This window comes from Triticum dicoccoides, chromosome 6B (genome assembly GCF_002162155.2).
Source record: "Triticum dicoccoides isolate Atlit2015 ecotype Zavitan chromosome 6B, WEW_v2.0, whole genome shotgun sequence".
Classification (NCBI taxonomy): domain Eukaryota; kingdom Viridiplantae; phylum Streptophyta; class Magnoliopsida; order Poales; family Poaceae; genus Triticum; species Triticum dicoccoides.
The window spans coordinates 446,986,938-447,004,674 of NC_041391.1; the positions used below are offsets into that span (position 1 = coordinate 446,986,938).

General features: G+C 45.3%; 2 protein-coding genes across 3 annotated transcripts; one reads left to right on the forward strand and one right to left on the reverse strand.

Annotated features, from left to right (window-relative positions):
• The first annotated feature begins 2,166 nt into the window (after window positions 1–2,166).
• LOC119324388 (calcium uptake protein, mitochondrial-like) lies at window positions 2,167–7,140 on the forward strand. 2 transcript variants are annotated; one of them, XR_005156913.1, is made up of 9 exons: window positions 2,167–2,586; window positions 2,945–3,012; window positions 3,092–3,315; window positions 3,693–3,776; window positions 5,147–5,360; window positions 5,947–6,123; window positions 6,212–6,331; window positions 6,555–6,830; window positions 6,934–7,140. XR_005156913.1 is itself a non-coding variant. In XM_037598175.1 (8 exons), the coding sequence occupies exons 1-8, from the start codon at window positions 2,292–2,294 to the stop codon at window positions 6,768–6,770; spliced, it is 1,398 nt and encodes a 465-aa protein (XP_037454072.1). In that variant the 5' UTR covers window positions 2,167–2,291; the 3' UTR covers window positions 6,771–7,140. The 2 variants fall into 2 exon arrangements, 1 of the variants encoding a protein (XP_037454072.1); XM_037598175.1 differs by having other exon boundaries at window positions 6,555–7,140.
• Window positions 7,141–7,758: 618 nt separating this feature from the next.
• On the reverse strand, window positions 7,759–10,643 carry LOC119324389 (probable glycosyltransferase At5g20260). The gene is made up of 3 exons (XM_037598176.1): window positions 10,416–10,643; window positions 8,895–9,064; window positions 7,759–8,777 (listed from the first exon to the last, which is right to left on the reverse strand). The coding sequence occupies exons 1-3, from the start codon at window positions 10,641–10,643 to the stop codon at window positions 7,760–7,762; spliced, it is 1,416 nt and encodes a 471-aa protein (XP_037454073.1). The 3' UTR covers window position 7,759.
• Window positions 10,644–17,737: the final 7,094 nt, after the last annotated feature.

The following is a 17,737-nucleotide window of genomic DNA, read 5'->3' on the forward strand; positions in this document are numbered from 1 at the left end:
GTCCGACGGGCATCGCAAATGTTTCACGTCAAAGAACCGTCTGTTTTTTTCATCGCACACGTTGTTTTCTTTCTAACCATGTGCACATTATTTTATTTGCTCCTGTACATTTTTTTTGCTGTAATTTATTATTCGAATTGAAAAATCTGAAATATGAAACGTGCAATTCAAATTCTCAGCAGAATGGTTCAACAACGAATCCATAAATAAAATTGTCAGTACAATATGTTCAGTAATTACAGGATTAGACAACAATTAACTATGATGAACCACAATATTTACAGACGGTAAAGGTGAAGAGACAAGTGTAAATCATTTTGACTGCCAATGTTGTTAAAGAAGCGGAATGCCCATAATGTGCCTTCCTGCATGCCATAGGCACGAACAACTTTTGTCCAACCCCTTGTGACGATCGTCCACCCATCCTTCACCGCCTTCAGGAAGACTTTTAGAGCATTATCATGGTAGCGTGAATTATATACTTTAACCTTAGTTGCCTCCACTCCGGTCATGTAGTTTGCAAGGTAATCATCAGTAAATTGCTTCAGAAACCACTAAAAAGAGAAAAATATCAGATCATGAGGCCTAATAGAGTAACTTGTTGTGGGCAGGGGAAAATACAACATATTAGTTACCATCCTAAAGTTCGTTGATGTATTGAACAAAGAGTAAATAAAGAGTTTAATTCTGTAAGTGCATCTAGTGCCCCTTAGTGATTTTGGTGTATTGAAGACTTAAAGGTTAAGGAACTAATATGGTTGTGAGTGTACACAGGCTCTATAAGTCGATGAGGAGTTTGATATTTACAGTGAAAGTCGACCCCTAAAAATGTATGTCTTCGGCTGAAAACTTTGGTTCTCCTGAAAACTTTGAAAGTGAAGAAATTGGTGTGACCTTGAAGACTTGGATATTCATGTGAGGATTATGAAGCGCGAAGACTTTCATTTTCATAGTTTCATTTTCTCTCTCTTGAGTCATAGGGAACATCGCACTGTTAAAGGAGGTCGAGGTAATACTAAGGAAACAGATTTCCATGTGATGCTCATCTTAAAATCCTACACCTATCCAATCCTTCGAGTGAAGCCATTGGAAATCTTATAGTAGTCCCGTCAATTTCTTCAGTGACAGAGACGAATATCTTCTGATCTCTGAGGAATTTGTTCTGATTAAGGAGTTAGGAATTCGCTAGTGTGGATTGCCTACACAGTGAGGAACATGATAGCCCTGAGGAATTCGAACCTCAAATCCGACCGTTGCGGTGTTACGCGCCAGCTGTCCAAAAATATCCTACCACCTAACGGTCATATCAGGCAAGGGCATTTATGTCTTATCATGTCGGACTGCACCCTAGGCTATAAATAGCCGCCCCTTACAACCACTAGCTGGTTGGCTGCTCTGAGAGAAACTGACACTTGTCATTTGAGAGCATCCCATCCTCCGAGGACTTTGAGCGAAAATCATCAAGTGAGGAAAACCCAAATCCCAAACCCAAACCTACAAACCCAAAGTGATCGAGCATCACTGAAGAGGTTGTTCTTGTGTGGAACCGATGCTTGTTACCTTTGAGGACTGTGTATCCTCCAGACGGTTAGGCGTCATGGTCTGAGTATGCAAGAGGAATTGTGGATTGCCAAGTAACCAAGTCTGTGAAAGTTTGAAAGTCATCTATGAAGACTTACCACTACTGTTGGGCGAGGTCTATGTGATATTAGCTCAAAGGAGAATACAGTGAGGATTGTGTGTCCGGAACTATGTGTCTTCGAGTTTAAATATTCAGCCGCTCCAACCAGACGTACAACTGTCACAACAGTTGAAACTAGTCTATGTCCGGAGATCGAACCCGATTCCATGAGTGAGCATAGCACGTCCTCGGCACGCGGACCAGAGGAGAGGAGGGTGACCACGTGATAGCAGAAGAAAAACAAACGGGATGCTGCACAGCAACCGGAGGAGGTGCAGCGGGAAGAAGAACCACACGGGCAGGGCATTTCCTCTGTTGTTTTTCCTCACGAACCAATGGAAAAGCAGCAGCACCTGGCTCGGTTGTGTTCGTGTCGTCTGGGTCGAGGCGATGGCGCTAGAAAACCGGTCGGGTCGTCGTCTCGCGACCGACCATAAAAGGGCCCCAATAATGGCAGCTTTTAGCCCCACGCTAATCTCCCGTTCCTTGCCTCACATTTCGGCCAAGCCCCCGCGTCCCACCCCGTGCGCCCCCGCATCGCCGCTTCCTCTCCTCCCCTTCCCTTCCCTTCCCTTCCCTTCCGAGAACGCACGTCAATCCCACCACCGCCATGGCCGCGCTGGCCCGCGCCTCGCTCCTCCGATCCGCCGTTCGGCGGCTCCGGGCCTTCTCCGCGGCCGCCGCCGAGGGCGCCGCGCCCCGCCGCGACGCGAGGGCAGCCGATGCCGCCACGGTGGCGGCCGCGCTGGCTGTCGGGTCGGGGCTGGGGATCTGGCTGCTCCCCCCTTCGCCGCAGCCGCTCGCGGACTCGGGCCAGGGGGGCTTCGCCGTGGCGGATGCGGGCTTTGGCGACGTGGGCACCGCGGAGGAGCCCGAGGAGGAGAAGCGCAGGTTCCTCTTCCGAGGTGCGTGCCCTTGTTACTCATCTCTCGTACGGCTGCACCCATGCATTTTATAATTCGCAAAAGCTTTATAACCTGATCGATTCATGTGCCTCCCACGCCTAGTTTCTGGTTGGAATTTTGCCAAGGAAGTTTCTGCTTGGAGTTTTGTGAGCCATGTTTCTGCTTGGAGTTTTGTGAGGAGAGAGAAATGACGATTTCCGTATGGATCGGCCACTTACGAATAGCGCTCTTCGTCCGATCATATGCTGAGAGAACATTCCCGCCATTTGTTGTCCTCAATCAATCCTAATGCTCATATGACGGATTCCTGGAAGCGGAGCAATTGCTCACCGTCCTTTTTCTTCGCTTCGCTTTGCAGACTCATATCGCAGAAGGGTGTTCTTCAACTATGAGAAGCGCATCCGGACGCGCAGCCCTCCTGAGAAGGTAACTATATATGTCATGCTGCATGCTTATGTGATTCGATAAACTAGCAATGTTCTAATTGTGGTGTTCTTCCTGATAGATCTTTGAGTACTTTGCGTCCATCCGGAACCCGGAGGGCGAAGTCTACATGTTACCTGCCGACTTGATGAGGGCTATTGTTCCCGTTTTCCCTCCATCCGAATCTAATGTTGTCAGGGAAGGAAGACTCAGAGGAGAGCGCAACCCTGGCGAGCTACAGTGTGCTCCTTCTGAGTTTTTCATGCTGTTCGACACAAACGGCGATGGGCTCATCTCCTTTGCCGAGTAAGTGGTCCTGGCTTCAGCTGAAATGCCTAGCATATTTCCCATTTGACGTGGTATCCAATTTTTTACTACCAGATAGGAAGGTTTTTGTAGTTGTCTAATTATTATACTACAATTTGTAATGTTATACGTAGTACTTCACAAAGCTGCCACACAGATATTATATAGGTAATGCCTATTGAGCTTGAATCTTCTTAACGAGCATGCATGCTTATAGATAATAATATATGTAGGTATATAGGTGCCACTATGGTATTAGGCTATTAGCATTTGCATGCCTCTACCTGTTAGTCTGCAGGTGTGGTTTCATACTCTCTGCAACCATTAGTGATATTAACTCAATGCATTTCTTGAACTGCTTATGTTGCCTTGTGCAGGTATATCTTTTTTGTGACATTGCTTAGCATTCCTGAGTCGAGCTTCAATATAGCTTTCAAGATGTTTGACCTTGACCACAATGGGTAAGCCATCTTCCAGCCGCTGGAACCAATTTTAATTGTATCATTGCACTCTTGAGATTGATATGCCTCTGTTCTCTAAATAGTCTTACCCCAGATCAACTATGATGTTAATTTGTATAGTCTTTCTAGCTAGTGACATGTGAAGGAAATAAATATTCCTGCATTTTCTTTTCTGTTGAGAGCATGGCTAATAATAGAACCACTTGCTGGCTCTATCTCATTGCCACATCATTTCCAGTCAACCTAAGAGCCTACTCATATACTCCCTCCGTCCGAATATACTTGTCATCAAAATGGATAAAAAGGGATGTATCTAGAACTATGTCATCAAAATGGATAAAAAGGGATGTATCTAGAACTATGTCATCAAAATGGATAAAAAGGGATGTATCTAGAACTAGATACATCCCTTTTTATCCATTTTGATGACAAGTATTTCCGGACGGAGGGAGTATGTAATAGTTAGCCATAGATATATACTATGTCATTAATGTATGGACCACCTCATTCTCTCACAAAGTCTACAGTCCACTCTTTTTCTCTCTCTTTTCCTCTCTCCAACTCATCTCAAATCTGATGTGGCAACTCTTATGGCCCGCTTATGTCACCTTATTATGCTTCCTCTAACTGGACTTGATAAGTTTTGTTGATTAGAATTTCTGATATGCTCTGGTGGCAAACAAATGACTCTATACTTTTAGCATAAGTTCAGTAGAAGCACATGCCAAATTGCCAGCTGAAAAAGTACCATATCCATACGGAAACCATATATTAGATGTGTGGGGCTGACCTACTATCCATTTTGCTTCTCTTAGCAAGAAATCCAGCCCGTTAGATTTATCAAGTCTGTATATCGTGGTTCTATTTTAATTTCTTTTGTCTTAACAACATAGACCATACCTTGAGTGTTGAGTCCAAGAGTCCTGCTAATAAATTAATGAAATTTTGCGCAAGCAGATCACTGAGGCAATTCAAGCCATATAGACAGTATAGACCAAGTATCTAAGAATATAGCTGCTTTAGAGTCCACCTGGAACAAATTCTGATAGGGAAAAGAAAGATGTGGTACTCCTAAGTGGTAGTTCTTTCTTCTGCATTTGTTTTATTTTTAATTTTAAAGCTCTTTGAAGCCGTTAAAGGTATGCTTTCCTCTTTTCTATGGGATCTACGCAAGGATCCATTTAAATATTTCCGTGTTTGTGCTTTATTGTTGTTTACATGTCACCATTGGCGTGCAGAAAAAGACCTGCTTTCTAATCCGTGTTCAATCATCTCACTTGTTATTTCATGATGCAGAAGGGTATGAACCAAATTTGGCAAGAATTTTCTCTGTTATTTCAGTATTCTCATCTGCTATTTATCATTCTCAGGGAAATAGATAAAGAAGAGTTTAAGAAAGTAATGGCGTTGATGCGGTCCTATAATAGGCAAGGATCTGCCCACAGGGATGGGTTACGTATTGGACTCAAGGTTGGTCAGCCAGTGGAAGACGGTGGACTGCTTGAGTACTTTTTTGGCAAGGATGGCAGTGACCATCTACACTATGAAAAGTTCTCTGATTTTTTGAAGCAATTACAAGATGAGGTGATTTTTTTCCTTTTTAATCTTCTGTTGTTGAAATATTTACGTTCCAACATCTTATTACTGACGCAAGATTCTCTATAGTCCTGTGTTGTGGGTCATGTAACCCATTTTGTGCGTGTATGTATTCATGGATATTGTACGGTCACCCCAAAATCCATCATACCGTGAACATATGTGCCAACTCAGTTTCTAAGCTACATGGTTGTCTCTAGGAACAGTGATAAACACAAGTAGGACATATCTTTAAGTTGTATACTTAGTACAAAGAGTCAAACACAAGCTGTAATGAACTTGTTTTTGTGTTGTCTGTCTCCGAAGCCTAAAACAGTGTGATGGTCAAAATTTTGACGACTCTACTACTATTCATCAATTTTATTTTCCACTAGCTGTGAAATTAGTGAAGCATGTTTATTTTATTCTACCTTGTAATATCCACACAGTGACCAACCCCCACACAGAGACATAAATCCAGATCTATAAACCCTGTTAATGGGCCGAAAAGGATGAACATTTTCTGTATAAAAATTCCAAATTAATTGGTGTAATCTCTGGTCTGATAGCATTTTTTTTGTTCAACCATCTTCAGATCGTTCGCTTGGAGTTCAGTCACTATGATATAAAATCATCCAAGACAATATCTGCTAAGGACTTTGCATTATCCATGGTTGCTTCTGCTGACATGAATCATATAAACAAGCTACTTGACAGAGTTGACGATTTTGATGAATCTCCTGATGTCAAGGATCTGCGCATTACCTTTGAGGTTTGGCAGTTTGCTATCCCGATTTCCCGGTTATATTTCTTGAGCCAACCATGTTTTAAAAGATCATTGATGTTATTTGGAAATTCAGGAGTTCAAGGCTTTTGCTGATCTGCGGCGAAGATTGGAACCATTTGCAATGGCTATCTTCAGCTATGGAAAAGTAAACGGTTTGTTGACAAAGCAGGATCTAAAACGTGCTGCAACTCATGTATGGTCTTCCATAATTGTATTTATTATAGATGTAGTCTGAAATACCTAATTCCAGTAGAAGTATTTATCTTAAGCTTTCTAACGATAATCACTGGCCTTTTCCCACTGTGTAGCCATTCTGTGCTAGCTGGACAGTTAGCTGATAGCTGATACGCTCTAGTTACCCACTTGGTTATTACTAGTTCGGATTTTTTTATTGCTTTAATGATCTTTTTTTATAGGTTTGTGGGGTGGACTTGACTGATAAGGTGGTGGATGTCATTTTCCATGTGTTTGATGCAAACTGTGATGGGAACCTAAGCTCAGAGGAGTTCTTGAGGGCACTACAAAGACGGGAAATCAATATTCGCCAGCCCACCACTCCAGGTTTAATGGGGGTATTCTCCTGCTGGCTGAACTGTACGAAGTGTTCTTTTCAACAGATGCTGCTTCAGTAGAATATATCTTGATACTAACAAGATTAGCCTTCTGTTGCCCTGGGCCACTTTCTATTTGATGTACGTAGGCCATGCTCAACAAATATGAAGTTAGTTGCTTCTGTCGCATTAACATTCCACTTGCATATATAGCTGGTATCTCTGATGGTTTTGGTCATGGCAGGATCTGAGCTGAAGAATGAATACAACAACCGCTAGATGTCAGCAGACACGATCTTGTTGTACATATTGTCCTGCAGATCAAAGTTGTCCAATTATGTAGTAGCTGTAAATAACACAATTTTGTTCTGGCCCAAGGGCTCAGTTGACAGATCTCTCCTTCACTGATGTAATGAACATGCGACTTTGAACCTCGTTTACTCTCTCCCAAGTTCTCCCTGTGTCCTTGTGTTCTCGTGCCGACACCTTTCAGGCTTTGCCAAGGTAGAAGACGGCCTAGACAAACAAAATTGTTCACTAGATCTTTTGTACTTCTATATCTTCGAATTTCTCCTGTTGCTCATCAGGTTAGAAGCTAAATGGCAGCCCGTGTCAAATGCTCCCTACGCTCCACAATGTTAGTGCATATTAGGTTTTCTGTTTCTATAGAATAAGCTATCGAACACTTAAAATATTTAATAAGTACTAAAATGCGAAAGTACACTTCATGGTAAATCTAATGGTACTAATTTTGTATTGTGCATGTTGATATTTTTTTCTTAAGCTTAGTCAAATATAGACATGTTTGACTTTTAATAAACGAAAACATGTCCTAAAATTTGAAACCGGGGGAACTATCTCTATCTTTGATTTGTAGGAGCCTGTCACCGTGTCCTATCTTATACAGTACTTATTTCATGGCAAACCGATGATACACTTCATGGCAAATCTATACTAGTAGTATTCAATTCAGTTTCATGCAACTGCATCTTCCTCTTGAACCGACGATTCCTACAAAATCAAATACACACGATAGATGTACATACAGACACAGAAACAGACACCAGGAATCAGTACGGTAGCCTGACGTTGAGCCTCCTGAGCCAGATGGAGTGCAGCACCATGTGAATCATGTCGAACCGCCTCGCCGGCCGGTGGAGCACGAAGTGCCGCTGCGCCTGCAGCACCCTGGCACGCAGCACACGGTACCTCCTCTCTGACACGCCCCGCAGGATGGCCTTCAGCTCCGGTATCCTAGCCGCCGGCACCGTCACCGACATCTTGCTCCAGTCCAGCACGTCGCTGAAGGGCAGCGGGTACCCCTCCGAGATGATCACCGGCACGCAGCCGGCGAAGACGGACTCCACCACCCTCGGGCTCGCCACCTCGAAGCCGCTGGGGCAGAGGCAGAACCGCGCCCTGGTCATGAGCGCATGGTAGTCCTGCCCGGCGTGGAGGTACTCGTGGACGTGCATGTCCGGGTCTCTGCCGACCCAGTGCTGCAGGAGGTTTCTGCGTATGTCGCCGTGCATCCCACCGGCGAAGAAGGCGAGTGTGGTCCGGTTCTCGGGCGGCAGGCCGAACGTCGGCCTGCGGAGGACGCCGTCGGCGAGGTTCACCTCCGGCAGCGTCGCGTCCTTCCTGGGCGTGAAGCCCTCGGAGGTGTTGGCGTTGCACAGAACCCGGATCGCGTTGCCGTAGAGCTGCCGGTTCCCCTCCGAGACTAGCGGCGCCCAGTCGTGGCACGACACGAGGACGTGGTCGGTGCCGCCGGAGCGGTTCCAGTACGGGTGCCTCTCGGCGACCACGCGGACGTAGTCCGCGACCAGGCGGCGCAGCGGCGCGAGGTAGGCGGTGGTGTTGAGGCGGTAGACGTAGTGGACGAGGTTGCATACGCTGATGGGGAGCAGGAAGACGTTGGCCTCGCCGGGGCGGCGCGCGGCGAAGCGGTTCCGGGGGTCCTCTATCTCGTACAGGAACTGGCCCTCGATGGAGTAGATGTCGGTGCCCGGGCCGAGGTGCGCCAGCGGCGGCTCCCCCTCCTGGTACGTCCATATCTTCATCCTCCTCTCCATCTCCACGTAGCTCCTGAGTGATCCATCGCAATACATCAGTCGTTTAACTATTTTTTTTAAAATGACGACACATCGTCGCCGTTGTTTCTTAAAAAAAATATGAAAAGCTAGATACTCAGGTACGACGTACCTGTGGAAGGCCCTGGCATTGCGGTAGATGGCGCCTCGCGGCGCAAAAGCGTCGCCGACGTCCCCGAAGCTCCGTATCCGGCGGATGCTCTCGTCCCTGAGCGCGCGAGCCGCCCGGCGGATGGCCACCCGAGACCGAGCCAGGCCTTCCTCGATCACGCCTCCGACCACCTATATAAACGCAACGTCAGATTCTACCTAGTACCTAGCTAGCGAACAATTCATCACCGCCACTACACGTTGTGCACTACGAAGCACCGATACGGCAGAAATCTCTGTATCGCCGTCCCGTACGCCACCGATACCCCGATACGCCAGATACGGCTTAGATACAGGTATCCCAGAAGTATCCCTTTTTTGATTTAAAAAGAAAAGAAAAAAAATGCCGATACGGCTGTGAAACGCGCGAGACACGGCTGGGACACGCCGAGGCAGCCCCGAGCGAGCCCAATAGCCCACGATGGGTCGACTAAACCTAGTTCTCTCGCACCCTGTCGTCACCACTCACCAGGAAGGGATCGAGGGCGCCACCGCCGCCGCCGCCACAACCATCAGTGGCTCGCCGGCGCCGCCGCCGCCGCCGCCACCCCAACTTCCTGGAATCGCATCTCTGACTCTCTTCTGCTCTTCTCCGCCGGCGACACAAGGTAAACACCCGAGCCCCGATGTTGTACTGATGTATGGTTGATCCATTGATGTATGCTTGGGGCTTGTCTACTGCTGGCTTTATGTATCGTTGATCCGTTTATGTAGGCAATAATAGCACTCTCATAGTCATAGCTCATAGGTGTATACTCTAGTAATAGTTCGATCTGTTCCTGCTAGCTAATGTTGGTTGGATAAAAGTGCTCGCTAAGGATGATGCTTGTTGGATAAAATTGCTAGTTGATGTTGCTGGCTTGCTGGTTGTTGATGTTTGTGGGGTAAAATTACTTGCTGATATTGCTGTTGCCTCCCATTGCTAGGGAAGAAGATACAAGTATACACCATGTCATCTGCGGGGAGTAGCCATTGAGAACTTTTGCATTATTTGTCTATGGCCATTGAGAATTTAGAATTGAAACTTGTTGGAGGCTGAGAACAAGGAAGTTTATATTCATTTCATCATTTGGTATGCTACTGCTACAAGCCAACTTGTTTACAACCTTTTCAATTTTCATGATTGTCTGTTTCATATTATCAAATCTACTATCATGTGATGTATTTTCTATTTTGCATACACCATGAGGAATTGAGGAGTCGAGGGCCTGGATGATCATTCAAAAGTGAAAAGAAAGAAGACATGGAAGCAATCAGGCAATCAGTGAGGCGGTATTTTGATCTCATCTCACATATTCTATTATGTTAGTTTTATTACATGTCATTTTATTATTATCTATATATGCTTGCCGTATCGCCGTATTGCTGTTTTTAGAAATTGCCGTATTCCGTATCGCCGTACCCGTATCACCGTATCGGTGTCGCAGTATCGGTGCTACGTAGGTTGTGCATGCAGCCATGCACGCGTGCTACAGTAGATTACCTTCTTGTTGATGGCCTGAGTAGTCGCCGGTAGCAGCCTCGCTTTCTGGGGCTCGCCCGGGACGTGCCGCACAAAGTGCTCCTGGTGCCGGTACCCGCGCTCTCTGTTATGGCTCCCTGCTCTTCCACCCCAGACAGTTGACGGCAGCACGACGGCCGTCGCGACGATGACGAAGGCGATAAGCGGCACCGCAATGGCGGCGGCCCGTTCACCACCGTTCCTCTCCATGCGTGCAAGGTCGTAGCGATTAGCGAGAGATCCTTCCGCGACCGGCCGCTGGCTACTCGCCTCCTCACTGGTGTACAGTGCTACGTGCCTCTTGAGCCTTGACTATGAGCTGCACTAGCCGTTTGTGTGTTAACAAGAGGCTAATCACGTTTGACTCGGTAAATCTGGTACTAGGTTCGTTGCATGCTGCATTTGAATCCAGAGCTCGCGCGGTGCGCAACTGATCTCCAGAGATATCTACGTGTCTACTGCCGCCTCAGCGCAGCGTGTCACTGTGGCAGAGTAAGATGAGGACCAGGAGGAGCCACCCGCGGCGCGCCGCGACCTTTTTGAGTGATGCACTGGGTGTGGGGGTCGGTCACCTTCTCCTGTCGCGTATCCACGACTTCAAACTTTGGATGTTTTTTTTTCTTTTTGAATAAGCTTACCTTCCGCTGGCCGATCGCACGCGCCCGTCCATCGGCTCCGTGTCCGTCGGATCGTCTTTTGGTCAGACGGACAAGAGCACCCGCACCCACGCGCACGTTTCTGCAGCTCAGCTGTGTAAGCGTTTTTGTTTCAGAAACGGTTTTTGAAATAGACAACGGGTTTTAAAGCGAGGAGTGGTGGTCAGATCCAGCAGCGGGGAGGTGAAATGCCTGTTAGGGAACGTAGTAATTTCAAAAAAAAATATCTACGCACATGCAAGATCATGGTGATGCATAGCAACGAGAGGGGAGAGTGTTATCCACGTACCCTCGTAGACCGAAAGCGAAAGCGTTAGCACACCGCGGTTGATGTAGTCGTACGTCTTCACGATCCGACCGATCCAAGTACCGAACGTACGGCACCCTCGAGTTCAGCACACGTTCAGCTCGATGACGTCCCGCGAACTCCGATCCAGCAGAGCTTCACGGGAGAGTTCCGTCAGCACGACGGCGTGATGACGGTGATGATGTTGCTACCGATGCAGGGCTTCGCCTAAGCACCGCTACGATATGACCGAGGTGGAATATGATGGAGAGGGGCACCGCACACGACTGGAAGAGATCAACAGATCAACTTGTGTCTAGAGGTGCCCCCTTGCCCCCGTATATAAAGGAGCAAGGGGGGGAGGCGGCCGGCCAGGAGGAGGGCGCGCCAAGGGGGAAATCCTACTCCCACCGGGAGTAGGACTCCTCCTTTCCTTGTAGGAGTAGGAGAAGGGAAGGAAGGGAGAGAGGAGGAGAAGGAAAAAGGGGGGCGCCCCCCCTTCCTCGTCCAATTCGGACTAGAGGGGGAGGGGCCGCGCGGCTGCCTTGGCTGCCCCTCCTCCTCTCCCACTAAGGCCCATTAGGCCCAATATACTTCCCAGGGGGTTCCGGTAACCCCCCGATACTCCGGTAAATGTCCAAAACCTCCCGAAACACTTCCGGTGTCCGAACATAGTCATCCAATATATCGATCTTTACGTCTTGACAATTTCAAGACTCCTCGTCATGTCCGTGATCATATCCAAGACTTCGAACTACCTTCGGTACATCAAAACACAAAAACTCATAATACCGATCGTCACCGAACTTTAAGCGTGCGGACCCTATGGGTTCGAGAACTATGTAGACATGACCGAGACACGTCTCTGGTCAATAACCAATAGCGGAACCTGGATGCTCATATTGGTTCCCACATATTCTACGAAGATCTTTATCGGTCAAACCGCATAACAACATACGTTGTTCCCTTTGTCATCGGTATGTTACTTGCCCGAGATTCGATCGTCGGTATCTCAATACCTAGTTCAATCTCGTTACCGGCAAGTCTCTTTACTCGTTATGTAATGCATCATCCCATAACTAACTCATTAGCTACATTGCTTGCAAGACTTATAGTGATGTGCATTACCGAGAGGGCCCAGAGATACCTCTCCGACAATTGGAGTGACAAATCCTAATCTCGAAATACGCCAACTCAAAAAGTACCTTTGGAGACACCTGTAGAGCACCTTTATAATCACCCAGTTACGTTGTGACGTTTGGTAGCACACAAAGTGTTCCTCCGGTAAACGGGAGTTGCATAATCTCAGTCATAGGAACATGTATAAGTCATGAAGAAAGCAATAGCAACATACTAAACGATCAAGTGCTAAGCTAACGGAATGGGTCAAGTCAATCACATCATTCTGCTAATGATGTGATCTCGTTAATCAAATGACAACTCATGTCTATGCTTAGGAAACTTAACCATCTTTGATTAATGAGCTAGTCAAGTAGAGGCATACTAGTGACACTATGTTTGTCTATGTATTCACACATGTATTATGTTTCCAGTTAATACAATTCTAGCATGAATAATAAACATTTATCATGATATGAGGAAATAAATAATAACTTTATTATTGCCTCTAGGGCATATTTTCTTCAGTCTCTCACTTGCACTAGAGTCAATAATCTAGATTACACAATAATGATTCTCACACCCATGGAGTCTTGGTGCTGATCATGTTTTGCTCATGGAAGAGGCTTAGTCAACAGGTCTGCAACATTTAGATCCGTATGTATCTTGCAAATCTCTGTGTCTCCTACCTGGACTTGATCCCGGATGAATTGAAGCGTCTTTTGATGTTCTTGGTTCTCTTGTGAAATCTGGATTCCTTTGCCAAGGCAATTGCACCAGTATTGTCACAAAAGATTTTATTGGACCTGATGCACTAGGTATGACACCTAGATCGAATATGAACTCCTTCATCCAGACTCCTTCATTTGCTGCTTCCGAAGCAGCTATGTACTCCGCTTCACACGTAGATCCCGCCACGACACTTTGTTTACAACTACACCAACTGACAGCTCCATCGTTCAATATAAACACGTATCCGGTTTGTGATTTAGAATCGTCCGGATCAGTGTCAAAGCTTGCATCGACGTAACCATTTACGACTAGCTCTTTGTCACCTCCATAAACGAGAAACATATCCTTAGTCCTTTTCAGGTATTTTAGGATGTTCTTGACCGCTGTCCAGTAATCCACTCCTGGATTACTTTGGTACCTCCCTGCTAAACTAATAGCAAGGCACCCATCAAGTCTGGTACACAGCATTGCATACATGATAGAGCCTATGGTTGAAGCATAGGGAACATCTTTCATTTTCTCTCTATCTTCTGAAGTGGTCGGGCATTGAGTCTGAATCAACTTCACACCTTGTAATACAGGCAAGAACCCTTTCTTTGCTTTATCCATTTTGAACTTCTTCAAAACTTTATCAAGGTATGTGCTTTGTGAAAGTCCAATTAAGCGTCTTGATATATCTCTATAGATTTTCATGCCCAATATATAAGAAGCTTCATCGAGGTCTTTCATTGAAAAACTTTTATTCAAATATCCTTTTATGCTATCCAAAAATTCTATATCATTTCCAATTAACAATATGTCGTCCACATATAATATCAGAAATGCTACAGAGCTCCCACTCACTTTCTTGTAAATACAGGCTTCTCCAAAAGTCTGTAAAAAACCATATGCTTTGATCACACTATCAAAGCATTTATTCCAACTCCGAGAGGCTTGCACCAGTCCATAAATGGATCGCTGGAGCTTGCACACTTTGTTAGCACCTTTCGGATCGACAAAACCTTCTGGTTGCATCATATACAACTCTTCTTCCAGAAATCCATTCAGGAATGCAGTTTTGACATCCATTTGCCAAATTTCATAATCATAAAATGCGGCAATTGCTAACATGATTCGGACAGACTTAAGCATCGCTACAGGTGAGAAAGTCTCATCGTAGTCAACCCCTTGAACTTGTCGAAAACCTTTCACAATAAGTCGAGCTTTATAGATAGTAACATTACCATCAGCGTCGGTCTTCTTCTTGAAGATCCATTTATTCTTGATGGCTTGCCGATCATCGGGCAAGTCAACCAAAGTCCACACTTTGTTCTCATACATGGATCCCATCTCAGATTTCATGGCCTCAAGCCATTTTGCGGAATCTGGGCTCATCATCGCTTCCTCATAGTTCGTAGGTTCGCCATGGTCAAGTAACATGACATCTAGAATAGGATTACCATACCACTCTGGTGCGGATCCTACTCTGGTTGACCTACGAGGTTCGGTAGAAACTTGATCTGAAGTTTCATGATCAATATCATTAGCTTCCTCACTAATTGGTGTAGTTGTCACAGGAACCGGTTTCTGTGATGAACTACTTCCAATAAGGGAGCAGGTACAGTTACCTCATCAAGTTCTAATTTCCTCCCACTCACTTCTTTTGAGAGAAACTCCTCTAGAAAGGATCCATTCTTAGCAACAAATGTCTTGCCTTCGGATCTGTGATAGAAGGTGTACCCAACAGTTTCCTTTGGGTATCCTATGAAGACACATTTCTTCGATTTGGGTTCGAGCTTATCTGGTTGAAGCTTTTTCACATAAGCATCGCAACCCCAAACTTTAAGAAACGACAACTTAGGTTTCTTACCAAACCATAGTTCATAAGGCGTCGTCTCAAAGGATTTTGATGGTGCCCTATTTAATGTGAATGCAGTCGTCTCTAATGCATAACCCCATAATGATAGCGGTAAATCAGTAAGAGACATCATAGATCGTACCATATCTAGTAAAGTACAATTACGATGTTCAGACACACCATTACGCTGTGGTGTTCCAGGTGGCATGAGTTGCGAAACTATTCCACATTGTTTCAAATGTAGACCAAACTCGTAACTCAAATATTCTCCTCCACGATCAGATCGTAGAAACTTTATTTTCTTGTTACGATGATTTTCCACTTCACACTAAAATTCTTTGAACTTTTCAAATGTTTCAGATTTATGTTTCTTTAAGTAGATATACCCATATCTGCTCAAATCATCTGTGAAGGTGAGAAAATAACGATACCCGCCGCGAGCCTCAATATTCATCGGACCACATACATCAGTATGTATGATTTCCAATAAATCTGTTGCTCGCTCCATAGTTCTGGAGAACGGCGTTTTAGTCATCTTGCCCATGAGGCATGGTTCACAAGTACCAAGTGATTCATAATCAAGTGATTCCAAAAGTCCATCAGTATGGAGTTTCTTCATGCGCTTTACACCAATATGACCCAAACGGCAGTGCCACAAATAAGTTGCACTATCATTATCAACTCTGCATCTTTTGGCTTCAACATTATGAATATGTGGTCACTACCATCGAGATTTAGCACGAACAGACCACTCTTCAAGTGTGCATGACCATAAAGATATTACTCATATAAATAGAACAACCATTATTCTCAGATTTAAATGAATAACCGTCTCGCATCAAACAAGATCCAGATATAATGTTCATGCTCAACGCTGGCACCAAATAACAATTATCTAGGTCTAAAACTAATCCCGAAGGTAGATGTAGAGGTAGCGTGCCGACAGCGATCACATCGACTTTGGAACCATTTCCCACGCGCATCGTCACCTCGTCCTTAGCTAGTCCTCGCTTAATCCGTAGTCCCTATTTCAAGTTGCAAATATTAGCAATAGAACCAGTATCAAATACCCAGGTGCTACCGCGAGCTCTGGTAAGGTACACATCAATAACATGTATATCACATATACCTTTGTTCACCTTTCCATCCTTCTTATCCGCCAAATACTTGGGGCAGTTCTGCTTCCAGTGTCCAGTCTGCTTGCAGTAGAAGCACTCAGTCTTTGGCTTAGGTCTAGACTTGGGTTTCTTCTCTTGAGAAGCAACTTGTTTGTCGTTCTTCTTGAAGTTCCCCTTCTTCTTCCCTTTACCCTTTTTGTTGAAACTGGTGGTCTTGTTGACCATCAACACTTGATGCTCCTTCTTGATTTCTACCTCCGCAGCTTTTAGCATTGCGAAGAGCTTGGGAATTGTCTTGTTCATCCCTTGCATATTATAGTTCATCACAAAGCTCTTGTAGCTTGGTGGTAGTGATTGAAGAATTCTGTCAATGACACTATCATCAGGAAGATTAACTCCCAGTTGAATCAAGTGATTATTATATCCAGACATTTTGAGTATATGTTCAATGACAGAACTATTCTCCTCCATCTTGCAGCTATAGAACTTATTGGAGACTTCATATCTCTCAATCTGGGCATTTGCTTGAAATATTAACTTCAACTCCTGAAACATTTCATATGCTCCATGATGTTCAAAACGTCGTTGAAGTCCCGGTTCTAAGCCGTAAAGCACGGCACACTGAACTATCGAGTAGTCATCAGCTTTGCTCTGCCAGACGTTCTTAACGTCGTCAGTTGCATTTGCTGCAGGCCTGGCACCGAGCGGTCTTCCAGGACATAATTCTTCTGTGCAGCAACGAGGATAATCCTCAAGTTACGGACCCTGTCCGTGTAATTGCTACCATCATCTTTCAACTTTGCTTTCTCAAGGAACACATTAAAATTCAATGGAACAACAGCACATGCCATCTATCTACAACAACATAGACAAGCAAAATACTATCGGGTACTAAGTTCATGATAAATTCAAGTTCAATTAATCATATTACTTAAGAACTCCCACTTAGATAGACATCTAAGTGATCACATGATCCAAATCAACTAAACCATAACCGATCATCACATGAAATGGAGTAGTTTTCAATGGTGAACATAACTATCACTACAAAAAAAAGACACATCCGTGACATTTTGGGCCGAACGAATTTTTTTCCTGTCATACTTATGACACTTCTATGACGATAATTGTGACAAAACCCGGTATCATCATAGATGTGGTGGGCTCCTACTTCTATGACAAAAAATCATGAAAGAAAATGGGCTTTTCGTCCTGGGCGGGCCGGAGACGCAGCTGCATGACATTCTTTAGGCCGTCCGTGACGGAAAAAATCGTGGTAGAAGCGAGGGCGAGGAAAATTTCAGCGAGTTCCCGGTTACAGTGGGAGGCCGGGGGCCGAGGATGCGCATTTCTCTCGTACACGTATGCGCGTGTGTGCGAGGCGTTGGCTCTAACTAAACCCGAGCAAGGCGTTGGGCTCTAACTGAACCCGAGTGATTGCACTGCAGGCTACGCGTTACTGAACCCGAGCGATCGATCGATGGCTGTTAACTGAACCCGATCGAGCGATTCCTTCGCTACTGTTGCTAACTGAAGCCGATCGATGCTGCCTCTGG